General features: G+C 50.0%; 1 protein-coding gene across 1 annotated transcript in view; it reads left to right on the top strand.

Annotated features, from left to right (window-relative positions):
- The window catches only part of GLP1R (glucagon like peptide 1 receptor), a 667,920-nt gene that overhangs the window by 145,756 nt on the left and 496,146 nt on the right, over nucleotides 1–26,018 (top strand). The window contains exon 5 of the mRNA XM_086925577.1: nucleotides 1,782–1,941. Within this exon, the coding sequence (XP_086781703.1) occupies nucleotides 1,782–1,941 (160 nt within the window). The remainder of the gene's footprint in view (nucleotides 1–1,781; nucleotides 1,942–26,018) is intronic.

Raw genomic sequence — 26,018 nt, 5'->3', positions numbered from 1 at the left:
GATTCATTCTGATAAGCTTTTTCCAATGTCACACTACATGCTTTGAATGAAAATAATGCTTTTTTACATGCGTACAGCATTTTATGTATTTTGGGTGGGATTGTAAACACATGCTTTAGATATGTTTTTGCTTAGTATTTAGTAATGTTAAACATAATAAAGTGGAGTGGGTGTTGTATAGCGTTTTAGGACCCTAGTGTGATTTTCCCGATTCATGCCCTTATATAGGTATATTTCACCTTACCCTTATATAGGCAAAGAAATCATACCCATATTTAGACATAGCCCTTGCAGTCCAAATACGGCATGGCTACTTCCACTAGTTCCAAAAAGCCACAACGATTTCTTGGAAAACTTTGCTTTAGCAGTCAGGAACATCCCCTTTCTTGAATATTGATTTGTCCTAGAAATCATGGCGTTTTCAAAGAACTACTGTTCTTTGGTGACGTTATTATGTCTGACTTTACGTCGATCCTGGCAACTTCAAGGTATAAATGTGCCTACGCTTGCTCTGGCAAACACACGGTGGTTTGGAGCAGTTTGACTATATACTTGCGTGACGCATCTCGCTACAGCAAGTGCCGAAGGAAGCCAACCTTCCAGCTGACGCAATGTCAGAGAGGCTGCCTTTTCTCTCACTGAGAATCCAGTTCCAGTGTTTCCAGGCTCCCCTTGCGGGGTGTTGGGTAATCAAGTCCGGAGACAGATACCAGACCTCCTTCATTCTAAACCAAGGTACAGAGCTGATTAGACCCTAAGAGAAATCTTGGATAGATTCTTGGCAAAGAAACTAAACACATACTTATTTCTTCCCTCGTACTAGACTTAGGTTAGGTACATTGGGGTAGGGGTATTTTAGAAGCACCAGTTGAGTACTTTTAGTCTTTGTTATTTATGTATGTATTTTGTGGCGTAGAAACCATGCCATGCTTTTACAGTATTATTTTATAATTCTCTTCTTGCTGTACGCATTATACTTTACAGCCAGTATTACGATTGTAGCAGTTCATTACTTCTGCATGAGAAAGAAGACTGTTCAATAAATACTTTTATTGAAAACGCCTGTCTCTCTATTTCTCTGCACCTCTGGTGAAAATAGGCATGCGCGATTGACTGAGTGAAATATCTATCTATTGTTTCCACGACTCTGAAGATCAGTTTTATCTTGGGGAAACAAAGTTGTCATGTTTATACAGTTGTCAGAAACGAATCCCGAGAAAGTTTCTAGTGCCCTCTGAGCTAGCTGGCACTCACAATTGAGTCTATATTCGATAGAGACCTAGTCAACCTAAGTCCTACGTCAAATCTATAGGATATATTTTTCCAATGCGCAGAGCCTATTGGGAATATAGGAAGTACACTACACTACCCCCCAGAACCAGGCATAGAGGGCTTTGAACGCTGAGGTGTTTATCTTCAAAAAGTATCCATAGAGGCCTTTTTGGTTCCTAAAACAAAGAGGGTGCAATTTTGTTTCAAATGTATAGTTAATATGTTTTATATACATTTTTTATTTTAAATGTAAAATTTTCACTGCCTATCTATCTTTGTATTTCAGTCAAAACCAATGTGTATTCATTTTTCAATGTATTTATTTGCGCAAATTAGTATGTGGCAATATATCACAGGCACCTCAAGGCAGCATGAATTGAATGATCCAACTTTAAGAGTGTCATCTGCTAGTTATACCATGCAATATGTCCTAGAATGCCTGCCTGGAGAGGGTGCAAGTCACAGAGCAGCCCAGCCCCTGCTACAGTCTCCTCTCTCTTCCCTTCCAGGAGTCCCTGAGCTGCAGGCTGGTGTTCATGATGATGCAGTACTGTGTGGCGGCCAATTACTACTGGTTACTGGTGGAAGGCGCCTACCTGCACACACTCCTGGTTCTCTCTGTCTTCTCCGAGCAAAGAATATTTAGGCTGTATCTCTGTGTTGGATGGGGTGAGTACTGAGTCTGGCCTTCACAAGGTACCCCAAGCTTATGAAGATCCACTTTATTCTCTTCTCTGATTTTTTTATGAATACTTGATCAAATATACGTTTATTGTATATGGATAGTTAACAAGGGGTTCTCATCCTACAATAAGGTCATAGTGCTGAGCTGTACAAAAGACAAAGCAAAACAAAATACTAAATGGGTTTGCTGAGTGACATTGGAGTCCAGTGGATAAGGTGAAATCCACCAGCCCTCATTCTTTAATTGAGATACCTGAAAAAGGGATTCAAGCAAATTATTACTCAAAGTTCAGCTTGAAGACGTTTCCTAACGAGAGGTAGTTTAGCACACCTCTACCCTGGGGATTCAGGGTGTTCTACATCTTGGGGCCTAGTACAAATCAGGAAAAAACAATTTTTTTTCCTATTGTTGCTTCATTGTAGGATCAGGAGAAGAGCGGCAGACCCAATGTTCCTGGTGGGGTTGACTTAAGATAAGAAACCGGACTGTAATCAATCAATCAATCAGTCATTTGTTAAGCGCACTACATACACGCAAGGGTCTCAAGGCGCTGGGGGGGATGGGGTGGGGGCTGCTACTGATCGAACAGCCAGGTCTTGAGTATCCTCCTGAAGGTCACCAGGTCTTGGGTCTGTCGTAGGCTCAGTGGGAGGGTGTTCCATGTCTTGATGGCGAGGTGAGAGAAGGATTTCCCACCTGTGGTTGTTCTTCGAATGCGCGGGACGATGGCGAGTGAGAGGACGGCGGAGGGTAGCTGGCGGTTGGGGGTGTAGAAGGAGAGCCGTCTGTTGAGGTAGGCTGGGCCGGTCTTGTGGAGTGCCTTGTGACCGTGGATGAGGAGATTAAAGGATATCCTCTTGTTGACGGGGAGCCAGTGTAGGTTTCTCAGGTGGGGGGTGATGTGGCCGTGTCGTGGTACATCGGGGATCAGTTGTGCCGAGGCGTTTTAGATGCGTTGTAGTCGATTGATGAGCTTGGTCGGGGCTCCCGCGTAGAGGGCGTTTCCGTAGTCGAGTCTGTTGCTGACGAGGGCCTGGGTGACTGTCTTTCTTGTATCTGTCGGGATCCATCTGTAGATCTTGCGGAGCATGCGGAGGGTGTTGAAGCAGGAGGAGGAGATGGCGTTGACTTGCTTGGTCATTGAGAGCATTGAGTCGAGGATGATTCCCAGGTTGCGTGCGTGGTCGGTGGGGGTCGGGGCTGCCCGCAGTGCCGTTGGCCACCAGGAGTCGTCCCAGGCTGATGGGTTGGAGCCGAAGATGAGGACCTCCGTCTTGTCCGAGTCCAGCTTTAGACGGCTGATCTTCATCCAGTCGGCAACGGCCTTCATTCCTTCATGGAGGTTGGCTTTGGCGGTGATGGGGTCCTTGGTGAGGGAGAGGATCACTTGAGTGTCGTCGGCGTAGGAGATTATGTTGAGGTCATGCTGTTGGGCGACGTGGCAATGTAAATGTTGAACAGTGTCGGGCTGAGGGAGGATCCTTGAGGTACGCCGCAGATGATCTCGGAGGCTTCGGAACAGAATGGAGGAGGCGGACACTCTGAGTTCTGCCGGAGAGGAAAGAGGTGGTCCATTCCAAAGCCTTGTCTCGGATCCCTGCAGCGTGGAGGCATGCTTGTAGTGTGCGGTGGCAGACGGTGTTGAAGGTGGCGGAGAGGTCTAGGAGGATGAGTGCTGTAGTCTCCCCGTTGTCTAGCAGGGTCCTGAAGTCGTCGGTAGTGGCGATGAGGCCGGTCTCGGTGCTGTGGTTGCTGTGGAACCCTGACTGGGAAGGGTCCAGGATTCTGTTCTCTTCGAGGTATCGGGTTAGCTGTCTGTGAACGATTTTCTCGATGACCTTGGCCAGGAAGGGGAGCAGAGAGATGGGTCGGAAGTTCTTGAGGACTCTTGGGTCTGCCTTGGGATTTTTGTCTAGGGCGTTGATCTCAGTGTGTTTCCAGCTCTCTGGAAAGGTCGTGGTCTCAAGGGAGAGATTGATGACGTTGCGTAGGTGGGGTGTGATGGAGCTGCTTGCTTTGTTGAAGACGTGGTGTGGGAATGGGTCTGACGGTGAGCCGGAGTGGATTGTGATCATGGTCTTGATGGTGTCATCGACGCTCACGCTGGTCCAGGCTAGGAAGGGGATGTGGTCGAAGGTGTGCGGAGGATATGTTGTGTTGCTGTCTGTTGGGGCTGTCTGGGTGTTGAAGCTGTCATGGATGTCTGCTAACTTGCGGTGGAAGAAGGTGGCGAGGGAGTCGCAAAGGGCTTGCGACGGCGGGATGTCGTTGTTATTGGAGCTGGGGTTGGAGAGTTCCTTCACGATGTTGAAGAGCTCCTTGCTGTCATGTGCGTTGTTGTCGAGGCGGTCTTTGAAGGAGGTCTTCTTGGCAGCCCTGATGAGGTGGTGGTGGTTGCGGACGGCGTCCTTGTGTGCTGCACGGCTGTCCGGAAATTGTTCACTGTGCCATTTCTTCTCTAGTTTTCAGCAGGCTTGCTTGGAATCTAGGAGTTCTGGGGTGAACCAGCTGGCCCTCTTGCTGGTGTCTCTGTGGGGGGGTTCCTTCAGCGGGGCGAGGGTGTTGGCGCAATCTTTGATCCAGCGTCTGAGGTTGTGGGCAGCTACGTTGGTGCTGGAGTGTTCGGTGAGTGGACTGAGAGCAATGTTTGCATGTAGGTGGTCTTCGGTGATTTTGCTCCAGCAGCGGCTGGGATCTGTTGGGTTCAGTGGTGTGTGGTGGATTTCTGGAAGGTGAAGTGGATGCAGCGGTGGTTGGTCCAGAGGAGTTTGGTGGTGTGGCTGACGGAGACATGCAGGTATGAGGAGAAGACGGGGTCGAGCGTGTGGCCCGCAGAGTGGGTGGGCGTTGTGACGAGTTGTCTCAGTCCGAGGTTGGCGAGGTTATTGATCAGGGTTGTGGAGTTGTTGTCGTTGTTGTTCTTAAGGTGAAAGTTCAGATCTCCAAGGAGGATGTAGTCGGTGGAGGTCAGGGCGTGCGTGCTGATGAAGTCGGCGATGGAGTCGCTGAACTGGGGGCGGGGTCCGGGGAGTCGGTAGACGAGGGTGCCTCTGAGGGTGGAGTTGGGGTCTGTGTGGATCTGGAAATGCATGTGTTCGGCGGTGCTGAGCGCGTCTTCGGTGCTAGTCGAGACCCTGATGTTGTTCTTGTGGACGATGGCGATTCCTCCTCCGACTCTGTTGGTGCGGTCTCTGCGGGTGATATTGTACCCATCTGGGATGGCTTTGGCGATCTTGGGTGCGGAGGAGTTGTTCAACCAGGTCTCTGTCAGGAAGTTGACGTCTGGGGAGGTTGTGTTGAGCAGGTCCCAGAGCTCGACGGCGTGTTTTCCTGCGGAGCGGGTGTTCAGTAGTATGCATTGGAGGTGGTTGAGGTCTTTCTTGGCGGGTGGTTTGTCGGCTCTGTGGCTGGTGTAACTTAGTTCCGGCAGGTGAAGGGACCTTGTGAGTATTTCGGGCCAGCCTTGAAGCAGTTGTGAGTCCGTCCGGGGTTGAGAGCGTGCAGAGTGCTGGCGTCGTAGTGGTGGCGGTTTTGGGGGCCAGGGGTTCTGGCGCTGGGCGCAGTGCAGGCGCAGGCGGGCGCAGACAGGCTTGCCGCGCGCCCGGCATGTGTGGGGAGGTGGGAGTGAGGAGCAGCTGGGAGGCGGGAGGCATGGCAGAAAAGTTCACAAAAAACAGGGGGAAAAGAGTGGCAATGAGGCACAAAGGTCACAAGAAAGAGCAGAAGAGGTCACAAAAAACGGGGGGAAACGAGTGGCACAGAGGGCACAAAGGTCACAAGAAAGGGCAGAAAAGGTCACAAAAAACAGGGGGAAATGAGTGGCACAGAGGGCACAAAGGTCACTAGAAAGGGTAGAAAGGGTCCCAAAAAACGGGGGGAAACAAGTGGCACAGAGGCAGAAAGGACCCAAGAAAGGGCAGAAAAGGTCACAAAAATCGGGGGGAAACGAGTGGCACAGAGGCAGAAAGGTCACAGAAATGCAGGGGCAGCTAGGCAACAGAAGGCAAAAACGGGCAGAGAGACACGGGGGCTGCGAGGGGCACAGAAGGAAAAACCGGGCAGAGAGACACGGGGGTAACAAGGGGAGCAGAAGGGAAACCGGGCAGAGAGACACGGGGGCAGCGAGGGAGAGAACGGGCACAGGTGGTGCTGTGCGGAGGGGGAGTGACCTACCTGGAAGTGTCAAGGGTTGCTAACACAATAAGACAACAATAACACTCAATAACACATTTTAAGCATATCCCCTTCAGAAATCAGAAGTGAAAATTTCCTTCTGAAAGGACATATCAATTTTTTTCAGGGACTTGGACAGGAAGTTGGACCCTCATAAACAAAAACATCTGATAAGTCCTGCAGTCATGCAAGGCTTCTGACCTGCTATTCTAGTCATGAAGGCTGGACAGAACATGGACATGGACTAGAGTGAGAAAGGATTCCGACCAAGTAGCCTCGTAAGACCCGTGTATTAACACATGGAAAAGGACACGCAGGGTTGCCTTCGAGGAACCCCAGAATTTAAGCTGCACGTGACCCACAGATATTTTTACACTGATGGAGGAGCGGACAAAGGAATATCTGGACCCCACAACTACAACTCTACATTAACATAGCCTGCTTGCACTTTTCCTTTTCTGATGCCATTGAACAAAAGTAGTGTTGGTTTCTTGGCAGGTGCTCCAAGACTCCCAATGCAGCTATAGTTCATTGGCATAACCTTCAAAGCTGAGCCCCCACATAGGGGGCTCATAGAGACGTTGAGGAGGATGCAGAGACAGGTGAAGCCCTTAGCACTTGCTAGACCTACCACACTTGTAGGAAGAAGTGCGGACGAACTGAGGCACCAAAGAAGCCCTGGCAATAATTCTCAAACCAGACCCACTCTTTTTCCATCCATCCATTCTCTCGCTCTTTCCCTCGCTTGCTCTTTCTCGGGTCTACCTTCCCCGCCCTCCCTTTCTTTCTGGTTCCCTTGAAGCCTCACCGTGCCCCCTGACAGAGGCACCAGGAGTGGCCCTAAAACCTACTCCAGGGGCTCCAGCCCACTGGTAAAATTCCCAGTGGAATTAAGGACCTGTCTGGTCCCGGGAAGAAGGACTTCCCATCTTCCCATCTCTACATCAATTTTCCAGAAGACACACCTGAAAAAGAATATCTCCCAAACCTCTGACCGGACCTGGCAGTTTGGCAATGATCTCAAAATGAACTGTTTGGTAAAATATAGTGTCACCCACTGCTGACGTTGGACGGGATTGAAGATACATTTGTGCTTCATGCTTGTAGCGAACCAGTTTGTTTACTTTTTAAAATCTCGCTCAGATTGCCATGATCATCTTTTGTGGGAGACGGGTTAACTTGCAGTTTTGTCAAAGAGGGGACTCTGGGCCATAACTCGTGCATTTTATTTTTTGGCTCAATTAAATTTGGAAAATTCTCTTTCAACCTAAATCAATTAGCCTGGGCCTCTCCTCAAAGCCTACCCTTGAATACACACAAGGCATATGTACTCATGGGCTGGAACGCGCCCCCTAATTATGAAAAAAACATGCTCTGCATTTCGCAGCTTCATATATATTTATATTTTATATTCATTATCCCCCACAGTAGTGTATGACATAAATAAATGATCAATCTGATTTCATCAAACAATCTTGGTAATTATCTCATGCTGGTGACACTGCTTGTAATTAAAATGCTTAAGCAATATTTACAATATTTATTTGTAAACTGCGCAGTCTGCAGGGAAACTGTAATCAGTGTCATCTTTAATAATGTTTCTTATCAATTTAAATTAATTTCTAATAACTACAATTGTGGAATAGTAAAACTTCAAAGTAATTTCTCACCACCCACAGCTAAACAAACTTTCTAGCTTAAAAGTACAGTTTTGTTTTGGAAGCTTCCAGATGCTGAATTACTAAATGTCAGCCAGATGTACACAGGTTTTGTGTCAATTTTTTGAAGTAGACTCGTTGCAAAATCCATTTTGGTATTCACAAAGCAACGCAAATGTCGATTTGTATCTTTATATATAAAAAAGTAATGCAGCGGAATGCGTTACTGTACATTAGGGAGGCGTTCCATGGGCGGAGGTCCATGAGTGCTCCTGCCCAAAGAGTTGTAGACATTGTGCCGGAATGGTCCACGTCCCCAAGGCTAGAGTAACAATATATATATCTACATGCAAACATATATACACACACAGACACATTTATATTTAAATATACATATATACACATATGTGTTTATGTGTGTGAGTAATATATATATATATATGTATATATATATATATATATATATATATATATATATATATATATATATATATATATATATATGTGTGTATATATCTATATGTGTGTGTGTGTGGGGGGGGGGGGTGTATGTATATATGTATGATACAAGATACAAACTCCCAACTTCTTCCCAGCTGGATAACCACATCACAGTTCACTATAACACAAGCAATTTAGGAAGACGGGAAACAAGTACATAAATACGTATTTGTTTAAAATATTTAATTTGACTTAGTATGTATGTGTCTTTATCTCTATGTAGGTACATTTAGATACAGATAAATTAACCCATATATACAAAGTCAGATTTAGACAATTTAAGCAAACACTGCTTTGCAGTGATAGGTGGCAGGACACACTAATGCGTCTGGCAAGGCAAGGTATTTTTTTTCTGTGCCACCTACTGGAACACACAGCAGCTGTGGTGATGGGGCATAGCGTGGAGCCAGGTCAAATATAACCCCCCCCCCTTAGAGGCCACTGGTTGGTGTTGGCTTGGACCTGCAAAGAAGAGTGTCAGGTTCCCAGGGTAAAGCGTGTTAAGACACACTGTCCCCAGTGCATTGAAGGAGCATGCTTCGACAGGCAGGTATAGCTGTACATTGAGAGCACTGTTCATATAGATCATAGATGTCTCAAGTTTATGGGTGAATATAAGATCTAAGATGTGACCAGTGCTGAGCCTCCAGCTGCCGGATGCTTGTTGGTGGCCGAGTGCCTGCATTCTTCAGCTAGCTTGGGGTATGTTTTGAGCTTGCTGACTTACCCAAAGATTAAAGTGACCCACAATCAGGAATGTGTTGACTTTGGAATTTAATTGACGCATCAGTGATAAACATTGCCTTATCTGTGGTAATTTATGCAGCTTACAAGCGAACTTATGTCATCACATTTAGAACCAGATGCTCTGCTAATTTCTTTCTCTGATAATAGAAACAAAATCATTTATTGTGTCTCTTAAAAGTATAGCAATAAAGAGGTCAAAGTATAATATGTAACTTAACAACAGAACATAAGTATTTTTAAAGCGCACATACACCCAGGGGTATCTTGGTACTGAATAGAGATATTTATTGTCATCCAACTCAATGGGACTAATTTTATCAAACTCAGAAGGTGGTAGACCGGGCCAGAGGTGACAGGTCACCACCACCATGTAACATCAGCCCTGGAAGTGTTCATGTGGCAGTTGACTACACAGTTGATGCTTTGCATGTTTTTATGTTTAAATTATTTTATTTGATCATTTGCTTTTAACTGCCTATTTCAAATCACCCATTTCATTTTGTCACATTGTGTATGTAAAGTTTCTATTATTAACTCCAATGTGGTGATACTATTGAAGTGATATTTAGGACACAATATTTATGTCAGACAATATTCTGACATTGACATTCTCATACCACAGGTCGTAGGTAACATACAAAAAGGTTAGGCACCCCCAGAGGAGTGGGATAATCTAAAGATGGGCTACCTTGACTACTTTAGCTCTTTCGCCTATTGAAGTCTGTAACTGTCCAACAATAGCAGCAGGGAAGACACATTGTGCAGCCGCTGTGGGACTGTGGACTAGTGACACAGTGCTTAATTTGTAAAACATAAGTGCCAGGGCCCTTTTTGGTAGACTATTGCAGCCTGCACCAAACATTGCTTGCCCCTGTTAGCTCTACCAATGACAAGATCAACACAACTTCTAAGCATCGCAATCCTGCAAGTGTAACAATTCAGACTATTACAGGCCCCCCAAAGCTATAATAATGGTGTGAGCGGAAGCTAGGGTTCCTTTTTAATGTATATTGACTTATTAAGCACTGTTGTGCGAATCTCAAAACTGGAAAGACAGCGCCATCATGTGATGGACTGTCACTAGAGCCGGTGGTAACAATTAAGTGTTGTGCCAGCACCAGAAACCACTGGCTCAAATTAAACACTGGACACACCTATCTGTCACCCGTCCATGCTACGCATCAGCAGAACAGCTCTGCAGCAGTCACATCATAATAATGGCTGCCAGCTGATCAAAAGCATGCACTGTGCATAGCACTCGCAGCCCCACTTTAAAATGATGTCACACATCACGATTTATTAAAATGGTGCTGCCGCCTACGATCGGAAAATGGCTGGAAGACTTGGACTGGTGTATGTTCAGAGAGCGGGCAGTGTATGTGGCCAGAGGGAGACCCAAGAAATGGGGCCCTGGAATCTGTATAGGGGCGATATATGCACTCCCCCAGAGGCAATGGAAGATCCGGCATTGTCGGAGGATCCCTGAACCCATATGTTATTATTATTCGCCGTACTTTAATTGATCAGGAAGGCATCTTTATTTGTACTGTGTTTTGAGATGGAACCCAGTGTATTTTTTGTTTGTGTTTTATGATTTATTTTGTGTGCATTAATAAAAAAGAATTTTTTTAAAAATGGTGCTGCAGCTGCTCTTCCCCAGCACTGAGACAGAGCCACAGGTATTGGAATGGTTAGTGTGCCGGCACATACACACACCACACTTTTCTCTCACATCACCCCCTACAGCCCAGGCTAAACCATGTGAGTGCACTGGCAGAGGGTGTGGGGGGCTAATAAGGCTCAGGGAGGGGGCCACACACCCTCCCTCCCCTTTAATAAAAAATGCAAGGGGATAAGGTCCCCAGAGCTAAAAGAGACTCCGGGAGGTGAAGTGTGCACATTTTGGGCCCAGGAGTGGGCCCTCATGCCCTAAGGTAGCTATATCTCCCTCCCTCATCATGCACTGCTAATTACCCCACATATTACTCATGCCATTGATAATATCTCTGCAACATTTGCAATGAAATTGTTGATGAGAAAACTGAACGTGAAGATTTGGCAAACGGCGACAAAATGATAAGCAAACATACTAAACAAAAAAGTGTTCCCTCACTAACCCATCCCCACCTTTGTTATTTCTTTCGTAGCTTACCTTCGGGGAGTACATCCTGTAACTTGGTTTGAATGCACACCCCTAATCACTCTTTTGTTGTTTCAATATAGCTAGTAGGGGTTGAAGAGTGGTTCTTTACCCTTTCTATCTTTTCGTTTATGCGGGGTGCAAGCAGGGCCTAGGGCAAAGGAGGGCTGAGTCCTCCTCAGGGGGAAAATCCAGATGCATATCAGCCTTTTAAGCTCACCACCCTGATATGGCAATTCACTAGCCTGCTTGGGAGGAGGGAGGTGTGACTTTCTTCCTGCTCAAGCCTTTGTTCCTGACTGCTGGGAGAGATCTTACTGCCTGGTAGGAGGTCAGGATCCTTTGTTGGCTGCAAGAGGCGCGGGAAAGCACAGGCTGATTAGCCAGAGCACAGTGAAGCTGTGGCAACAAGGCTAACAACATCTAAGGTGCCACCTGGGTGCATGCCACATCACCCAGGGAATAAGAATCATGTGAGGGTTGAGAAGGCAGATTGCTTGATGCCAAACATTACATATTTTAGTGGTTCTATAATGGAGTGCCCAAACTTGAGAGTGCCTAGTAGGCAGCTCATGTTATCCTTCAGACCCCAAACACTTATAGTAGTTTCCAATAGGGAATGCCACTATAAGGACATATAGGTTTGCAAGTATATATGTCCACACCTTTCATATAATACACCCAGTCCTGAGGGGGCATTCCTTGATGTTGCCTGACACATATTAAATACAGTGATTTTAATAGGGACTCCTGGCCCTCACTGCACATAATTGGCTCCCGCACCGCTACTTAGCGGGTCTGGGTTTCCGTGGGTTTCCTAGCTCGCCGGTAAATGCATAGGCGCCATCTTGGGTGAGGACGTGCCGTCCTAGAGACGCCGGACCGAGCGCTCTAGCCTTGCGGCCCTCCTCCGCCCGCCCTACTTAAGCCCTGCTCTAGCGCGCAGCGGTGACGCGCTGCGGGTCGCGCCTTCTCTGCGCCTGAGTCGCGCCAGAGTCCTGCCCGTCTGCGCCCGTCAGCGCTGAGGAAGCGCTAGGGCAGGGCTCAGCACTTGGTCGGTATGTATAGCTGTTCTTTTCAGCTTTGCTGCAGCCATGTACTCTAGATCCGACCTATTTCATTTTCGTCCTACCCCTGCCCCTTGTTTGCCCCATTCTATTCACCCTTTGCATGGCCCCTTCAGATGTCCCGATTGTTCTTTTACGCTTCCGCCACCGACCCCTATTTCTACTCTTTGTCCTGCCCCCCGTGTGTCATCAGAGCCTACAACCTTTAAGGCCTTTCATCTTAATGTTAGATCATTGGTTGGGGGCGCTAGAGGGCGCGCTTGCGGAATGGCTGCCTAGTCCTGCAGCTCCCGCTCCTTGGTCACCTATCCTACTGGAATCCTCTGCCACGGGGTGCTGCGGTGCCCACCGGAGACCGGATTCCGCTTCTGTGGGGTGCTGCCCACAATCGTGCCAAGTCTGGGGAAGCTGTGATCCCCAGAGCCGCGGATACGGGCTCCGGAAATCTGCCCGGCACCTGCTCTGGAGCTGCCTGAGGCGGGAGCTCGGCCGCTGCAGCTACGCGATCCCGGTGCCTGCCACGAGGTTCACAGGCCGCATCGGACCCTCGCCTGCAAGTCCCAGCTGAGACGGCGCACGGTGGAGATGGAGCAGGTAGGAGACCGCTACCTGCTCGCTTTGGGTCCCCCCTCCAACCGACACCGCGCTGCCACGCGGGAAAGGCCCCCCGACCACAACGCCCACTGCTGTGATATTCCCGGGTTGCCGGGCCTGATTCTTTTGGCGCCGCGGCCCCGCACCTGTCCTGCGCTGCCCGCCTGCAATCCTTTACCGGGCGGAGGGGCTGCCCCACCACGCGGAACCTGCCTGGCACTCCCCTACTTTGCTAGCCTACAGATCAGTGCGAGATCTCGAGCGCTGGAGCCTGCACACGCATCTCACGGCCGCCATTTCTAAGAGGCGAAACCCTGTGTGCCGCGTTGCTCCCGTAACTGGCCTGCCTCCCTGGTTCTGACCCTGCGGCCCGTCTGGGGGGCCGATGCTCCTAGCTCCTGCACTAACTGTCTCCCACACAGCGGCTACCTGCTACCGTTGCCGGGTGCCCGGGACTGGGCTGGAGACCACTACCGCTGGACGATAGATGACCAATAAGCACTGCTGGTGATACTGGCCGCATTGCGGCATACTCCATCACACCGGACTTGGGACCCGAGCTCCCGCTCCTGGCTGTTCCTTGCCCGCTGTATTTCTGCCAGCCTATTCTTTCCTTCTCGTCCACTGTCTTGCCCTCAGCCACGATCATGGGACGGCCTGAGACCCGCCAGCCTAAGCTGAGTTTTGACAACACGCGCAAAAGCAGCTCATCGACGCAGATGAACCCAGGGCCCAGCGTACCGCCTCCACAGCCTGCCCCACCCGTCGCTCCTGCTGCGGACCTTGCCAGCCTGATACAGGAGATGCGACACGGCTTCGCCACCGTTGTGGAAAAAGTGGACGGCGTCACAGCTCGGCTGGACGCCCTAGTCCATAAGGTGGATCGCCATGAGGAGCGCCTTACCACTGCAGAACAGAGGATCTCCGACAACGCTGATGCCGCCGCATCCCACACGACGCAACTGGCACGAATGGACAACCTCCTCCGCATTATAGCGGCGAAGAATGAGGACTTGGAGGCGCGGAGCCGCCGGAATAACATCCGCATTACGAATGTGCCGGAGTCCACTGCTACGGGCAGGATGGAGCTCTATGTGGAGAAGCTGCTCAAGGGTTCAATCGGGGAGGACGCTTTCTCGTCCCAATTCATAGTGGAGAGGGCCCATCGCTCCCTGGCGCCTATGCCTCAACCTGGTCTGCCACCGAGACCTATCATAGCTCGTCTTTTGAATTATCGGGACCGTGATACTGCCCTCAGAGCTGCCCGGACACAAAGATCACTGCGGTTCGAGGGCATCACCTTCTCCATTTATCCTGATTTTACCCCGATGGTTCAAGATGAGCGGCGCAAATTCCTCCCGGTGAAGAAAAAACTGCGGGAGGCCCAGATAGACTATGCTCTCTTGTATCCGGCGAAGCTGAGAATCACCCACCAAGGCAAGCAACGCTTTTTCACCAACCCGCAGAAGGCTGAGGATTTCCTTAAGTCGGTCCGCGGAGCGCGCAGGGATGAGCAGGCCCCTGCAGACGAACACGAGAATGCAGACCTGCCTCCAGAGCACCATGCAGACTGACGGCTCTTGCACGCTCGAACTTCCATATGCATCAGGCAATCCCTCTAGCTGGCACTGTTACTCCACCTGCGAGCTGAGGAGCTGCTTGAGCGGCGACCGTCTGGACATTGCACCCCAGTGGTAACGTATACCAAGGACCACTCCCTCGGCCCTAGACTCCACCGAGGGCGGCACAGTCTGGAGCTATGGGCCGGGTAGTGGCAGCGCGTACTTCCTGATGTACCCCGATTGGGTGTTCCCCACTGATTTGCTGATTGTTTGGCTGTTTGCCTTTCTAAAGTTGGGGGGGAGGGTGGAGGGGGGGTTTCACTTTAAGGGGATCCATGGCTCCTGGCATGTTTGGGGTGCTGGGGTGGGTGGGGGGGGACAGTTTCTGAGAGGTTAACATTGCATGTACTGTGTGTATCTTTCTTCGCCTGGTGTGCGACTTGGTCCAATGGGGGTGGCGGGCGATTCATTGTTTGGCCCTCTCGGGCGCTTACTTCTATGCTGTTGTTATGTCCATGGCCGCTATGAACTCAACTGCACGGCTGACGTGTCTCTCGTGGAATGTCCGGGGGTTAAACAATGCTAAAAAATGCAGAAATGTCATTGCTTACTTGAACAGGCATCACATACATGTTGCCATGCTGCAGGAGACTCATATGCCCATGCGCAGGGACAACTCCTTTGGGTCTAAATGGGCTGGTGCCCGTGCCTTCTCCTCCTATTCGACTTATGCGAGGGGTGTGGCGATTCTCATTGCCCGGGGTGTGCCTTTCCATCGATTTGGGGAGGAGGTGGACAGGGAGGGGCGGTATGTTTTACTGTGGGGTAGGGTGGGACATGACACATACCTATTTGTTTCTATGTATGCACCTAATATTGACTCACCTGCCTTTTTTTCCACACTGTGGGGTAGAATTGTTGCCATTGGGGCACGACATGTCATCTGGGGTGGTGATTTTAATCTGGCGCTGGCGCCCCCCTTAGACAGGGCGGATGGAGTTGGCTCCTACAAGCCCCGAGCCAGGGAGGTTTTGGAGGGGGTGGTAGAGGAGGGCGGTCTGGTTGATGCCTGGAGGCACCTGCATCCCCTCGGGCGGGAAGGCACCCACTTCACACCTCACACCGGGACATGGGCGCGCTTGGATTATTTTTTGGTAACCCGAGACATTGTTAAGGAGCTTATTGGGGTTGACCACTTGCCCAGGACCCTTTCAGATCACAGCCCGGTGAAACTGCAGTTCCGGACTCCTGGTTGGGACACTCCGAGACCTCAGTGGAAGCTAGGCCCCGATGTGCTCCTCGACGAGCTCTTTCGCACAGAGTTGGGCGAAGAGATTGCGGATTTCTTCCCTAGGAACAGGGACTCGGTGGAGTCCGTAGAGCACATATGGGAGGCTTTCAAGGTCACTGTCAGGGGTTTCTGCATTTCCAAATGTCATGGGGTCCTCTGCGATATCCTGCGTACTATCACCACACTAGAGAGGGAGCTGCGGACTCTGGAGCTCCGTATGGCGGTGGATGATGATCCGCGCCTGCAGGTAACCTTTAGGGACACGCTATCCAAATACGAGGAAGAGGCTGCCAGAGAGGCGAAATATAGGGGGAAACACTGGGTGGCCCGTAGGTACTGCGAAGGGGATAGACCTGGGAAAGTGCTAGCTTCACTCAAAAGTCCGCCGCGCGACCACAACACTGTCCTAGAGCTCACAGATAACACTGGCGTCACCATTAGGGACACAGATGCGATACTCACTACATTCACGGCGCACTACTCGGCACTGTATACATCCAAGGCGGAGGTGGATGCTCCCTACGCCGACTACCTGAGTGAAGTAGCGCTCTGCTGGCTTAGCAATGGAGATAGGGAATTCCTTGCGGCGCCTTTCGAGCTTGATGAGGTTCGTGAGGCCATCATGTCCCTCAAAAACGGTAAAGCTCCGGGGCTCGATGGCATCCCGGCTGAATTCTACAAGGCCTATATTGACATCATGGCGCCTGTGCTTCGGGAAGTCTTTACTGAATCGCTGGCTGATGAGATTCTGCCCCGCTCTATGCGGGAGGTGGTCATCACCTCACTTTTGAAGCCGGGCAAGGACTCCAACTCCTGTGACTCTTACCGCCCACTCTCCCTTTTGAACTGCGATGTCAAAATTCTTGCCAAGATCCTAGCCACACGGCTTTCGCTGCTCATGACCAGACTTGTCCTACCTGACCAGTCTGGGTTTGTGGCGGGCAGGTCTACTTCTCATAATCTCCGTACCCTCTTCTCCCTACTCCGCACAGTCCACCCTGATGTCCCTGTGGCAGCTGTGTTCCTAGACGCCACCAAGGCGTTCGACTCTGTCGAATGGCCCTACCTTTTTTCGGTCCTGGCCAGCATGGGTTTCCCTAAAATGTTTCTGGCCTGGGTGCGCCTCCTGTACACAGAGCCCACGGCAAAAGTGCTGATAAATGGGAAATTGTCGCCATCCATCAATCTCACGAGAGGCACCCGCCAGGGATGTCCGCTCTCGCCTCTATTATTCGCTATTGCTGTGGAGCCTCTGGCTTGTCGCCTGCGCCAATTACACCGAGTGGGAGCGGTACAATGCCTACAGCGGCAAATCGATGTATCCCTTTATGCGGATGACATAACGCTGTACGTCAAGTACCCGGATCAACACCTTAATCCCCTGCTTCGTGAGTTTGTCCTTTTCGGAGGACTGTCAGGTGTTCACATTAACTGGTCTAAATCGCAATTTTTCCCTCTCACTGATGCTGTGCACGATTTCCCACTAGACTACCCACTGGTATGGTGCCGAGATGACCTTCGCTACCTTGGGATCCGTGTCGCGCGCGCCAAGGACGAGACGCTCCGCTCCAATTATGGGGTGGCCGTGACCAAATTGACAGCCACTGTTGATAGGTGGATCACGTTACCTCTCTCCATGGCTGGCAGAGCTTCCCTTATAAAAATGGTGATACTACCCCGTTTTCTGTACCTTTTTCTCAATATTCCCTACTACCCTGGTGCTTTTTTTTTCAAGACACTTAATGCGGAGTTGCGCAGACTTTTTTGGGGCGGGAAATCTCCCCGGTTGAAATGGTCGACGTTAACCCTACCCTATGACCAAGGGGGTTTTGATATCCCTGATTTCGAAGCGTACTATCTATGCGCGCAGGCGCATTACGCCTATCATTGGATGGCTCCTACTCCCTTCATGCCACACATCGCGGTGGAGGACTGGATAGTACATCCCCTCCCGCTGAATGGTCTGTTGCATTGCCCTGAGACTTCCATCACCACCTCGAACACCTCGGTTTCTTGCACGCTGGATGCATGGCGCCGCATTGCTAGGCGGCTGCTCTGCGTGTTGCCCTACTCCCCTAAATTACCTCTTACCTATCATCCCCGGCTTGCCTTGCTTTCGGAAGTAGGGTTCCAGCGTCTTTGTAGCAAGCTTCTTATTGCCTATTGGGGAGATCTGTTCCACAATGGACTGTTTAAATCGGCTGATCAATTTTTCGGCGCGCATAAACAATCGCCTCTCGACCTCTTTTACTATCTCCGGCTACGCGCTGGGATGCGAGACATCCTACCTGACTATCCTGATGAGCCTGCGACCCTGCCACCGCTACACCATCTTTTAGAGTCACAGGCTGGGACCCATTTGGTCTCGGGGCTCTACCGCCAGATTCGCGGGGCTGCTCCCTTACAGGTTTCTGCTGCCAGTTTGCATTGGTCGGCGGAACTAGGTACAGATATCTCAGACGACCAGTGGCAATACTGCTGCGTACTGACCTCCCGCATCTCAGCCAGCTGCAGACTGAAAATGATACATTATAAATTCCTTCAGAGGATATATTACACGCCGGTCCGGAAATTCAGATTTGGATTGGCCGATAATGATCGCTGTGAACGATGCCATGCTGAACATGCAGATGTTCTCCACCTGGCATGGTCTTGCCCCCGAATCGCTGACTACTGGCGACAGGTCCTTGAGGCCGTTGCGGACATGGTCGATGCGGAGGTCCCTGCGGACCCTCTTGTGGCCATCCTCGGCTATACCAAGCACATTGCTAGGGAATGCAGAAAATTTACTGACATAGCATTGCTCTTGGCCAAGAGACGTGTGGCTTGCCGCTGGAGTAGGGGCAGGGCTCCCAAATTCAAGGACTGGCTGACTGACTTAACATACTGCCAAGACCAACACACCACCTTTGCAGAGCTCTTGCCTCTCTCATGCCGCCCAGGGGACATATGGCAACCACTGGTACACTATTTGCTTAAACGCTCAACGGGCGAGGAGCAGTCAAGCGATGCACCCGACACTCCCCAGCTACATTGACACTTACGTGGACCTAGACCTATGACCTAGGATAAACAGATAGGCCCTCTTACCCCTTTCGATGCCTGAGTATCCTCCCCGCTGCATGATCAGGAGGTCCCCCTCCGAGTGCCCTTTGTTCTTCATATCCAGCTACTCCTGCAGATTGCACCCCACGGACTTCCACTCACACTAGCCATCCTGATCAGGACAGTTAGGTTTCCCCGCGCAGCGCCACCTGCCAGGACCGCCACGACACACCATTGCCATACACTCTTACGACATAGTCATGTAACGCCTCTCAGTTTGTTAACCTGTTGGGAAGGTTCATGGTTCTTGTTTCACGGACATCAAAACAGCAACGAGGTTATGCTCTCGTTCACAAAAACCTGTTCAGCTGCTGCTCATCCTTGCTTGGTTGGCCCCTGCCGAGTACCGGACAGTTACAGCGACATTCGATCATGTGCCGCCGGGCCCCCGGGATGCCGGCAACCAGGCTGTGTATTGTTAATGCTGCATTGCTGCCGGCCTCCGGGTTGTAGGCGCTCCAAGCTGTGTATCCTATCATCTTTCTCTTAATAAAGCAGAATTGAACCCCAAAAAAAAAAAAAAAAAAAAATAAAATGTTAGATCATTGGTTAAACACCATCTTGACATCCACGACCTACTCGATCAGTCCCCTGACATTCTTTTTATGTCTGAAACCTGGCTCCATAACGACGCATCAGTTGCTATTAACTCTGCACTCCCCCCAGAGTATACTATCTATACCCTTAATCGTGACTCTAGAGGGGGCGGCATCGCTGCCGCTATTAAAACTAGATATCCATGCACATGGAAGGCTATGGATATTGCGGGATGCGACAGCGCCTACTTTTCAGTCTCTGTCAATCCGCATTTTACCTTCTCTGGCCTACTTATTTACCGACCTCCGGGCCCCGATGCTGCCTTGGAGGCTCTCCAACTCTTTCAATTAGTTCAACATAATACGCACATTGGTGGTCATATCCTAGATCCTTTTTTTACTTCCATAACATCGGCCAAAGTATTGCCCCCTAGACCTATGGCCTGGACAGACCACCACCTAATTGAATGCCATCTGTTACTTGAGGACCCTCCTGCAGTCGCCCCTACTTCTGCCATTCTCAGGCGCTCCTGGAAAAAGTTGAAACTCAATGATTTTCATCAGCTGCTAGACGAGGTCCCTTTGGCCCCTTTTACAGATGTGGAATCCGGCTACAACTTTTATTGTAGCTGGCTCACCAATGCGTTAGACAAGCTTATTCCTCTCACCCTGACTAAACAACAGCGCATTCATTCCAGCCCCTGGTATGATGACACTCTTCGGCTACTAAAAAAATCTTGTAAACAAGCCGAAAGACTGTGGCGCAAGTCATATGATCCGGTCAAGAAAGCCTTGTACCGCGCCACCACCAAGAAATATCACAGAGCCATCTGTAGGGCCCGAGCCTCTTACTTCTCTCGTGAGTTCAGTGCTAGTAACAACCCTAGCAAACTTATTTTTAAAGCATTGAAAGACCTTGCCACCTGTAGAACCTCTACTACTGCGATCTGCTCTCCCTCCCATTGTGAGGATTTGGCCACTTTCTTTGTTGACAAAGTGGAAGGTATTTATCGCGCCTTTCCTAACCCTACTGACCCTCGACAGAGTACCACAGCTACTTCTAAAACCTCTATGTCATTATCCTATCTCTCAGAGCTTTCCATGGAGGAGTTTGATAAACTTGTTATCAGAGTGAAATCAGGCTCTCCAAAAGACCCTCTGCGGCCCGCACAATTTAGAGAATCCCCTTCCTTTTGCCTCCCCCCTCTTCGTGAGCTTATTAATTTGTCCCTGACTTCGGGTTCGGTACCCCATGCCTGGAAACAGGCGCAGGTGGTCCCAATTCTGAAGAAACCTGCTCTGGATCCCAAAAAAGCAGAAAACTACCGCCCCATTTCTCTCCTCCCGTGGGCTGCCAAATTGACTGAGGCTCACGTCAATACCATTCTAGCAAACCATCTCCATTCTGCGAATATTTTAGATCCCACGCAGAATGGCTTTAGGCCCGGTCACAGTACTGAGACTGCGCTCCTGTACATGGCTGAACACCTTTGCATGTTGGTGGATTCGGGTCACCCGGCGGCACTTGTGCTTCTCGATCTAAGTGCCGCCTTCGACACTGTCTCCCATGACATTTTACTCCAACGTCTGGTTGAGGCTGGGGTGGATAAGCTGGCTCTTGAATGGTTCAGATCTTTTTTATCTGATAGCTCCTTCAGGGTCACCACTCCCCCCTTCGAATCCAAACCACATGCGATTGCCCAGGGAGTTCCACATTGATCGGCTTTAAGCCCCACCCTATTTAATCTTTATGTCCAGCCGCTAGCTGATGTCGCCATGCGTGGGAACCTTTCCATCGTGTCCTACGCAGACGACACTCAGCTGGCTGTTGCGATTAGTGGGGCTTCCGATCTCGAGGCAGCCAAGTTCCGCGAGGGACTTATATCCGTGGCCCAGTGAATGAATGACAATTTCCTGCAATTGAACGCTAAGAAAACTGAGGTGCTCATTGTGGGAAAACAAACTCATTTGTGGGGCGATAGCTGGTGGCCTCAAGAGCTCGGCTCCACTCCTACCCCCGTTACTGAAGTAAAAAATCTCGGGGTGTGGTTTGACTCCCAATTGAGTTTTTCCACCCATACTAAAAAGACTGCTGCATCTTGCTTTGGGATTTTGCGTCAGCTTCGGTCCACTTTTAAATATTTCGACGCTCCCACTCGCCAACTTATCGTGCAAGCCATGATCCTGTCCAAATTGGACTACGCCAGCTCTCTTTTTCTTGGAGTTAACCAGGCTGAGCTCTCCCGCCTTCAACGCGTTCAGAACGCTGCCGCCAGGGCTCTGGTTGGCTTGCCCAAATTCTGCTCAGCTAGGAGAACTATTTATAATCTCCATTGGCTCCCGGTGGCACAGAGAATAAAGTTTAAATCTTTGATTTTGACTTTCAAAATCCTTAAATTCTCTTCCCCTCCAATTCTCCAGCAACTTATCTCTCCCTATGTGCCTACTCGCACTCTGAGGTCCTCTGTTCTCCATCTTGCCACAATTCCTCGTTTTAAGAGATCTAGGATTGGCGGACGTTCCTTCCAAGTCCTTGCTGCCAAGCTATGGAATTCCTTGCCTGTCCATATCCGGGCCATCGAGGGGCTTCTCGCTTTTAGGAAGGCGGTAAAAACCTTCCTTTTCCCCTTGGCACCTTAGCTCCGTTGTTGTTGTGTTGTGTTCTCTCCTTTTGTCCGGTCCCCTTGGTTCTGTTCTCGCGCCAGGACGCCCCTTTGCTGGGGCATCTGCGCGCGTAATAAATCCGGATAACATAACATAACATAACATAACAAACTAAAAAACGCCCCTCCTATGGAAATGCAGACCTAGCTATAACTACCCAGTGGAGACAGCCACTAGATTTTATATAGATATTACCAATACATGGTAAAGGCACAAATATGTACCTGTGTGGTAAAGGCATGTGTGGTAAAGGCATTGCATAATAAAGGTATTGTGTGGTAAAAGCATAGCTACAATGGCTGTTTCCCATCTAGACTATTTTTCAGTGTTATGTGGCTAGATCTCTTATATAGTGCATTCTACAGCATTGGACATCCGAAGATGACCTGCCGGAAGTGGAAACTCTTGTTGCAGGATTTGGAAAGTATTGAGTCAGCTGTCATTGTAGAAGACTGGGTCTGGTGGCTTAGTGGACTAATGCATCTTCTGCTTGGGCCTGTGGTCGACGGCATTGTCACATGTTCAATTCCTGGTCAAGTCAAGTCAAGTCATAGAATTTATATAGCGCACTACATACCCGGAGGGTCTCAAGGCGCTTAGAAAGGGGAGGAGGATTACTTGTCAAATATCCACGTTTTAAGTTGCTTTCTGAATGCTAGGTGGTTCTGGGTAAGGCGAAGGTGAGCGGGGAGTGAGTTCCATGTTTTAGCAGCAAGGTATGAGAAGGATCTGCCTCCCATGGTGGTCTTGTTGATGCGAGGTACCGTGGCGAGGGCTTGGCTGGAAGATCGTAGTTGGCGGGAGGGGGTGTAGAAGGACAGTCGTGAGTTGAGGCATTCTGGTCCGATGTCGTAGAGTGATTTGTGTGCGTGGGTTAGCAGTCGGAAAGTGATCCTCTTATTGACGGGTAGCCAGTGGAGGTCTTTAAGGTGACCAGAGATGTGTTTGTTGCGTGGGATGTCTAATATGATCCTGGCTGAGGCGTTTTGTATTCGTTGGAGTTTCTTCTGGAGTTTAGCGGTAGTGCCTGCGTAGAGGGTGTTTCCGTAGTCCAGTCGGCTCGTGACCAGAGCATGGGTGACTGTTTTCCTTGTTTCGGTGGGGATCCAGCGAAATGTTTTTCTGAGCATGCGAAGAATGTTGAAGCAGGAAGAGGATACGGCGCTGACTTGTCTGTTCATTGAGAGTGAAGAATCCAGGATGACGCCTAGGTTCCGTGCGTGGTCTGTCGGGATGGGTGCTTTTCCGAGGGCTTCCGGCCACCAGGAGTCGTCCCATGCAGTGGGGGATGTACCTAAGATGAGGACTTCTGTTTTGTCTGAGTTCAGTTTCAGACGGCTTTGTTTCATCCATTCGGCAACTTCTTTCATTCCTTCGTGTAGGTTAGTTTTGGCGGTGCTGGGGTCATTGGTGAGAGAAAGGATTAGTTGAGTGTCATCCGCGTAAGAGATGATGTTGAGGTTGTGTTGGCGGGCGATGGCCCCGAGGGGGCTCATGTATACGTTGAAGAGGGTGGGGCTGAGTGAGGATCCTTGAGGTACTCCACAGATGACTTCAGTGGCCTCGGACTTGAATGGTGGGAGGCGGACTCTCTGGGTTCTTCCGGAGAGGAACGAGGTGATCCATTCAAGTGCTTTTCCTTGGATTCCGATGTTATTGAGGCGTTGTAAAAGGGTGCTGTGGCAGACTGTGTCGAATGCTGCAGAGAGGTCGAGGAGGATGAGGGCGACTGTGTCTCCATTGTCCAGTAGAGTTCGAATGTCGTCTGTTGCTGCGATGAGGGCGGTCTCAGTGCTGTGTTTTGCTCGGAAGCCGGATTGTGAGGAGTCGAGGGATTTGTTGGCTTCGAGGAAGGCGGCGAGCTGGTTGTTGACAGCTTTCTCGATGACTTTGGCCGGGAATGGAAGGAGCGAGATGGGGCGGTAATTTTTGAGTTCGGTGGGGTCCGCTGTGGGTTTTTTCAGAAGGGCGGTGAGTTCAGCGTGTTTCCAGTCTTCCGGGAAGGTGGCGGAGTTGAAGGAGCAGTTGATGACATCTCGGAGGTGCGGTGCTATGACGGAGTCTGCTTTGTTGAAAATGTGGTGAGGACATGGGTCTGTGGGGGATCCTGAGTGGATGGAATTCATCAGGCGGATTGTGTCCTCAGTGGAGATTGGGTTCCAGTCGTTAAGGGTGTTCACGGGGGGAGAATGTTCAGCAAATGGTAGGGTGGGTTGGTTTCCAGGTTGGTTGTCGAAGCTGTTGTGGATGTCTGCAATCTTGTTGTGGAAGAATGAGGCTAGGGAGTCGCAGAGGGCTTGGGAGGGGGTGATGTCGTTGGAGTTGGCCGAAGGGTTGGTGAATTCCTTGACGATGTTGAAAAGTTCCTTGCTGTTGTGGGCATTGTTGTCAAGTCGGTCCTTGAATGCAGTTTTCTTGGCCTTTCGGATTAGTTGGTGGTGAGTGCGGTTGGCGTTTTTGAAGGCGTCCTTGGTGCTAGTGGTTGGGTCTTTTTTCCAGGCCTTTTCAAGGGAGCGGCAGAGTTTCTTGGACTTCTTAAGATCATCGTTGAACCATGAGGCCTTTTTGCTGCCAGGTTTGCTTTGGCGTTTTTTCAGTGGTGCTAAGGTGTCGGCGGTGTTGGATAACCATAGGGTGAAGTTGGCGGCGGCTTCGTTTGCGTTAGAAGAGTGGGCTGGGGCGTTTAGAAGGAGCGAGGCGGAGATCTGGTCCGTGGTGATTTTGTTCCAGTTTCTTTGCAGAGTTGGTTGGAGGTGGTTGGTGGGTTTCGGCTTGTTGTAGGTGAAGTGAACGCAGCTGTGGTCAGTCCAGAGGAGGTCCGTAGTGTGGCTGAAGGAGATATGATTGCTGGAGGTGAAGATGGGGTCGAGTGTGTGACCTGCGATGTGGGTGGGGGAAGTGACCAGTTGTTTAAGTCCGAGGTTGGCGAGGTTGTCTAAGAGGGTGGTGGTGTTGCGGTCGTTGATCTTTTCGAGGTGAAAGTTGAGGTCTCCCAGAAGGATGTAGTCTTTGGAGGGGAGCGCGTGTGGGGTGATGAAGTCCGTGATGTCTTCACTAAATTTTGCGCGGGGTCCTGGTGGTCTGTAGAGGAGGGTGCCTCTGAGTGTGGTATTGGGGTCGATGTGGATCTGGAAGTGAAGGTGTTCGGAGTTAGCGAGGTTGGCGTCAGAGCTGGTTGAGATGCGGATTGATTTCTTATGGACGATAGCGATTCCTCCTCCTGTGTGGTCAGTGCGGTCCTTGCGTGTGATCTTATACTCTTCAGGGATGGCAATGGTGATGTCTGGGGCGGAGGAAGCGTTCATCCATGTTTCTGTTAGGAAGGCGACGTCTGGAGAGATGGTGTCTAGTAGATTCCATAGGTCAATGGCGTGTCTGTGGACCGAGCGGGTGTTGAGAAGGATGCATTGAAGGTGGTTGGGGTTGAGAGTCAGTGGTGTGGTCGTAGTGGAGATGTTGTCGGTGCCGCTGAATTTGCAGGAGTAGCAGGAGAAAGGTCCATGGGTGTGTCCAGGAGCGGCTTGGACTGGTGGGTCTACTCAGCCTTTCATCCATTCTGAGGTTGATAAAATGAGTACTATTGAGTTGGATAACAAGGAACATCTGGTATTCAGCACCAAGATGCCCCTTTGGCGATGAACATGTGCTTTACAAATACACGTTATGTTATAGATGCCTCCCATATAAAGATACCTATCTCCAACCAACCCATGTGTCTTTGTGTGCAGCCAATTACGTAAGTTCAGGAATACACCATAAGGGCGTGTTGGTGTAAATGCTCCAGTGCTCCAGTGGATGCTGTCTTCTTTAGTACTCTGCACCATCACTGGTTGACCACCTCCAATAGAATGTGACCCTTCACTGTACCAAAACCATCAGCAGCTTTGGCAATTGTAAGATTCCTAACTCTTCTTTTGATTTTATTGGAAATAACCAGGACTTCCTCTGCATCCTCTTGTTCATGCACTGAGGCTTTACTAAAACTCTCTGTGTCCCTGGGTATAACGTGTCATCTGCCTATAG

The sequence above is a fragment of the Lissotriton vulgaris genome, chromosome 6 (assembly GCF_964263255.1).
Source record: "Lissotriton vulgaris chromosome 6, aLisVul1.2, whole genome shotgun sequence".
In the NCBI taxonomy this organism is placed as follows: Eukaryota; Metazoa; Chordata; class Amphibia; order Caudata; family Salamandridae; genus Lissotriton; species Lissotriton vulgaris.
The sequence above is the reverse complement of the archived record's forward strand: the minus strand, read 5'-3'. Positions and strand labels throughout refer to the sequence as shown.